The sequence below is a fragment of the Pristis pectinata genome, chromosome 4 (genome assembly GCF_009764475.1).
Source record: "Pristis pectinata isolate sPriPec2 chromosome 4, sPriPec2.1.pri, whole genome shotgun sequence".
Lineage (NCBI taxonomy): Eukaryota > Metazoa > Chordata > Chondrichthyes > Rhinopristiformes > Pristidae > Pristis > Pristis pectinata.
The window spans coordinates 107250851-107256226 of record NC_067408.1 but is presented as its reverse complement, the minus strand read 5'-3'; the positions used below and the strand labels follow the sequence as shown (position 1 = coordinate 107256226).

Below are 5376 nucleotides of genomic sequence, written 5' to 3'. Positions count from 1 at the left end.
GCAGGGAGAATAAAAGGAGAATAGTGTAGAATTAGTGAAAATGGGTAGTTGACAGTCAGTGTGGACTTGGTGGGACGAAGGATCTATTTCCTTGCTGTGTAACTCTACAACTTAGGCATAGTTCATTTTCTTTTCCCTTTTCTCTCATTCATATGACCTCTCCTGACAATCTAAACACTGAAACTGATTGTCTTCTTGAATGCTCAATGGTTTTGTAGAGAGAAGTGAAAAGTAAACATTACTGTATTCATAAAGTATACATCAGTGAAACTCTTGACAAAAAACTGAGCTGCTCTCAAATTCTAAGTGGCCTGATCAGACACAAAAGCTGCACAAAAGCAAGTTAAGAGGTTAATGTGTAACCTGTTATCAGTGGCACACAAAATGAACACCTTGGGTAACATTATGTAATACAGTTCTATATTCAAACAAATTTGGATTAAAAGAAATCTTCTCTCCTGACTTTTCAAGTAAGCATTATAGGTGTATTTTTGGAAAAACTTTCCAATGGTAAACTTTGCATTGATTTTTCACAGAACTTACTTTTCAGTTAATAAAATATACATGGACTCTGAGATATCTGTACAATAAATTAGTGCATTTCTAATAATCTGAAATACATATGACTTCATTAATTACCACCAATGATCCATTGTGGACAATTATTTACAAAGACCAAGTCAGATTGCGTACAACATGCCAACATTTAACTCATTAGTAGTAATTTACAATTTTACAATGTGGTCATGGCAATACTGAAATGTATTTTTTAACAAATTAAGATCAATGAAGCGTGTATGCTGCTCCCTGCCACAGACAAATTAAGTAAAGTTGTTCTTCAACTAAACTGGAATTCTTGCTTCTCTGCAAAGTACGGAGCAAAGATAATATAAAATACATTATTTCTTGGAACCCTGAAGAGCAGATTCTAATTGCAATTTTATACAATTTCAATGCATGGTTTGCATTGAAGACTCTCCTCATTCACACATAGTCATGTAAACGGTAATCACTATGTGAGGCAGATGTTTGTGACGTTGAGTAGTTGCCCTTATAAACCGAAGGCAGTCTATACTGAGGTGCAGTATGTATGAATGCAGCTTGTGGTTGATAGGGTCTGTCATTCCCTTGCTGAGGACAAGGAAGACACAAGAGAGCTCCTCCAATGAGAGCCATGCCTGTTGAAACAAAGCCAATATAGAGAGCCTCCCCCATTTCATATTTGGTTCCAGATGGTAACACGGGGTTGTAGAAATCGCGGATTACGTCATTCGTTGACCAAGAAACTGGAATGAGGCACATGATGCCAGCGAGTATGTAGCAGGCTCCTCCTGACATGGCAATGTAATCCTTGGATGAGGTTTCCTTGAAGCACACAGTGCACTTCATACCCACCACCGAAACGCAAGTGGCCAGTGTGGAAAGCAAGCAGGAAATTACCATCAAGGCACGAGCAGCTTGGAGGTCTGCGGGCAATGCCAGCTGTGAGCGATGGACTTGACACTGGTAGATGCCGGTACTTTGCCAGACGCATTCCATCCAAAGTCCTTTCATGAACTCCATGGCAGTGATAATATCCGCGCCCACATGTGCCGTTCTGCGCCAGTGTGGTAAAACAGTGGCAATCAACGTTCCAAATAGACTCAGGAGGCCGAGAGAAAACCCAATGATCTGAATGACCATGTTAGCCATTTTGGTCCAAAGGTCACCCTGTTTCCTTTCTTCCTGGGCGGACACAGCAGCAACACTGCCCTTTCGGAGAATATGTCCTTTCTGTTATGTGCAAGGCTGATGCCAACCTATTTCCAGTGAACAGGATAGTAAAATTTAAACATTTGCCAAGTGTGGCCTTTCAGAATTAGAGTAAGGGTATGCTGCTTAATAATGAACAGATTTCCTTAACTACTTAACACTTTTCGTGAATCACTTTCTACCTATTGGGGTCACCAGATGGGAACACTTATAGAGTCATTCGAGAGGTACAGTGGATGGCCCCCATAAACAGGCATTGGGCTGACAATAGATGACTGGGATGCAGGTGAAATGGCTAGTTTCTTTGCATGCTCATTTCCATAACTGCAGCTAACCATACTGAACATTAGCTCGATGCATCAGCAAGGGGCCAATATTGTGAGTGACTTGCTTCAGTGAAAGATGTTCTGCCCTGCCTAAATCCAGCCTGAACCTCCTAATGAAGAGGTGCACTGTGGCACAAAGGACTGATGACAGGTCTTCTTCCACTGATGAAGAAAACCTGGAAACAATGACGAATGATGTCACCTGAGAGAGCAAGGTTTCCTTGGTTTTTTGGAAGGTGCACTGGAAGTCTTAGTGGGGGAGGTGGAAAATAGGTGGCATGCATGTGCAGGAGACCCTCCAGACTCAGGGGAGGACAGGGGAGCATGCAGCCATAGAAGTCAATTCTGGAAGGGTGCTTTGTGGAACTAGATGCATTGTTGAAGTTGATTGACCTTACACAAATGCTCTATGTCAGTGAAGAAATGTTCAAATACCATATCCCAGGCAATGCTCAATGCACTCATCCACCAATGATCTTTAATGATCAGGATTCAGACATAACATACATAAATTCCAATGCTTCCTCAAACACTTTGCTAAGCTTCAATCCCACGTCTCAATTTGCCCACACTATAAGCTATTCAACCATGACAGACTCATGACCCTTGGATATTGCACAACATTCACCAGCACACCCCCTCTCTCTTGCAGAATAAGGTTCATATGACCAGAGCAGCTGGAATTGAACAGCCACACCCTTGAGTCCTCTAACCCAAGGAAGACATAGTACTGGCCATTTTTGGGTGCCTGTCACTGAGGCAGTGGTGAATGGAGGGGACAAAACTATCAAAGGCAGCAATCCTAATACCTAATCCTCTATCTGCATCACACTTCATCCTTAGCCTACACTCCCCAGTGATTTAGAATAATATGTACTGAGAGGGAAGATCTTTCCCTTTTCATTAACTGCAGCTAGTTTCACTACCTACGAAGAATTGTTAAGTCTGAGCATAATTTTCCCAAAATTTGCAAATAGCATGTTTGTGCAACGTAACTATTCCACTGCGTTCATTGGATGAGGAAGACGCTTAGGAAGGTTACAGTGATATTAACTTATGGAGGCCTTATGGAAATAATCCACAATGGAAAAGTGAATGCATGTTTTATAACTCCTCAGATGCTGTAGACAGTGATTTCTGTGTCCTCTCTTTGCAGATAATCAGGACAGGGTCAGGCTCCGATGATATTCTGTCTGTACTCTGATTAAAGCACCTGTGGAATCTCTAGCAGATGACAACTGAGGAGTCTCCAGACTCCATACGTTCCCTGCCAGGTGTCCTTCTTGCAGGTGTGGGTGGTGGACCCTTCCCACTTATCCATCATCCCAAGTGCACACCTGGAAGAAGACTCCACAACTTCCTCCCTCGTGATGATTGACTCTCCCAGTAATGGTCAAAGTCAAAGTCGAGTTTATTATCATGTGCACAAGTCCATGTATGCACAGGTGCAATGAAAAACTTACTTGCAGCAGCATCACAGGCACACAGCATCATATACGCAGCATGCACAAGAAAAACATAAATTAGACATAAATTATACACAATTTTTACAAGAAAGACCACAATTAGAACAAAAAAAAATGAAGTCCATTGCAAAGTAACCAAAGTGGTCATAGTGTTGCTAAACTGCAGTGATTAGGGTTCTGCCAGTTGGTTCAAGAATGGTTGAAGGTCCTCTCATTTGTATGAATAATTCCAGATAAGTGTCTATGGTGGTGGGATCCTATGGGAAAGGATCCTCTCAGAAAGAGTGGGGGTGACATTGTCTCCTTGGGACTTAAAAGATGTGGCTGGAGAGACGGTAGACTAGCCTTAACTAATGAAAAAGTAAAAAGTCATTTAAAACTTTTAAAAAAATTATATTTACTCAAAAATATCTTAAACTATTATAAAGTAACTAAAATTGTAAAGTAACTTAAAGAGAAACAAATAAATCACCTATCGTCCCCTACACTTTCAATCAAGGTTGGTGATGCTGCCCAAATGAATGGAGCCACTCTACGTTCATTAGTTACGGCTGGGGTAAAACTGAGCGGTCGAACATGAAGTTCACTCAGCCCTCACCGCAGAATATTTCTGCTTCACTGCTGAACACAAAGTGAGTCCAGCAGCTGAGCAGGAGGTCAGATGTGCTGTCAGTCTCCACTTCCACATTTTAATGCCCAGGCACAAAAGTCAGAGACAAGCTTAGCTATGTAAAGGATATCACTGGAGATTTTCCACGGAATTACTGGCTGGAGACCAGCACAATTCTTCCATTACTGACCTAGGTGAAAGGACTGAGTGTACTGTAGCCAAAGTTGCTCATAATACAGAGGTAGATGGGAAAGCAAGTTGTCAGGAGAACACAGAAAGTCTTCAAAGGAATACAGAAAGGTTAAGTGGGTGGGGCAGAAAACGAAGCAGACAGAGTACAAAATTTGTCATTAAGCTGGAAAGAGTGCAAGGAAGATTTATGAGAATGTTGCAAGGACTTGAGGGCCTGAGTTATAAGGAGAGGTTGGGCAGGCTAGGATTTTATTCCTTGGAATGTAGGAGATTGAGGGGTGACCTAATAGAGGTGTATAAAATCATGGGGGGCATAGATAGGGTGAATGCCTTCAGTGTTTTTCCCAGCAAATGGAACCAAAAAGCTAGAGGGCATAGGTTCGTGAGAGGGGAAAGAGTTAAAAGGGACGTGGGCAACTTCCTCAGGCAGAGGGTGGTCAGTATATGGAATGAGCTACCAGAGGAAGTGGTTGAGGTGGGTACAATAACAACATTTAAAAGATATTGGATGAGTACATGGATGGGAAAGGTTTAGAGGAATACAGGCCAAATACAGGCAAATAGGACTAGCTTAGGTGGGTACATTGGTTGGCATGGACAACTTGGGCTGAAGGGCCTGTTTCTGTGCTGTATGACTATGACTGTAAATGGGGAAGTGTGCAGCTATTAATTTTGGTGGAAAGAAGAGGAAAATGGGGAGAAACTAAATGGGGAGAAGGGTTAAGCAGGAGAATGGGGTTGAAAAAACATCAGCCATGATTGAAGGTGGAGCAGACTCAATGGGCTGAATGGCCTAATTTTGCTCCTATATCTTATGAACTGTAGATGGGGCTGTCATACAGAAAACACAGAAAATCAGCATGGAGGTATAACATGAAATTAGGTAGGCAAATGGTATGATGGCATCTATTGCAAGGGTGGATGGAGTATAAGCACAGAAGCCTTGTGGATATTAGACAGGGCAATGGGCAATTTCACCTGAAGTAGCATTTACAGTTTAGGACCCCTTATTTAAGGAGGGACATGGTTG

The 5376-nt window shown here is 42.1% G+C and overlaps 1 protein-coding gene across 1 annotated transcript; it reads right to left on the bottom strand.

The window, feature by feature from the left end:
* Window positions 1-984: 984 nt before the first annotated feature.
* LOC127569576 (claudin-14-like) lies at window positions 985-1692 on the bottom strand. The gene has a single exon (XM_052014341.1). The coding sequence runs from the start codon at window positions 1690-1692 to the stop codon at window positions 985-987; it is 708 nt and encodes a 235-aa protein (XP_051870301.1).
* Window positions 1693-5376: the final 3684 nt, after the last annotated feature.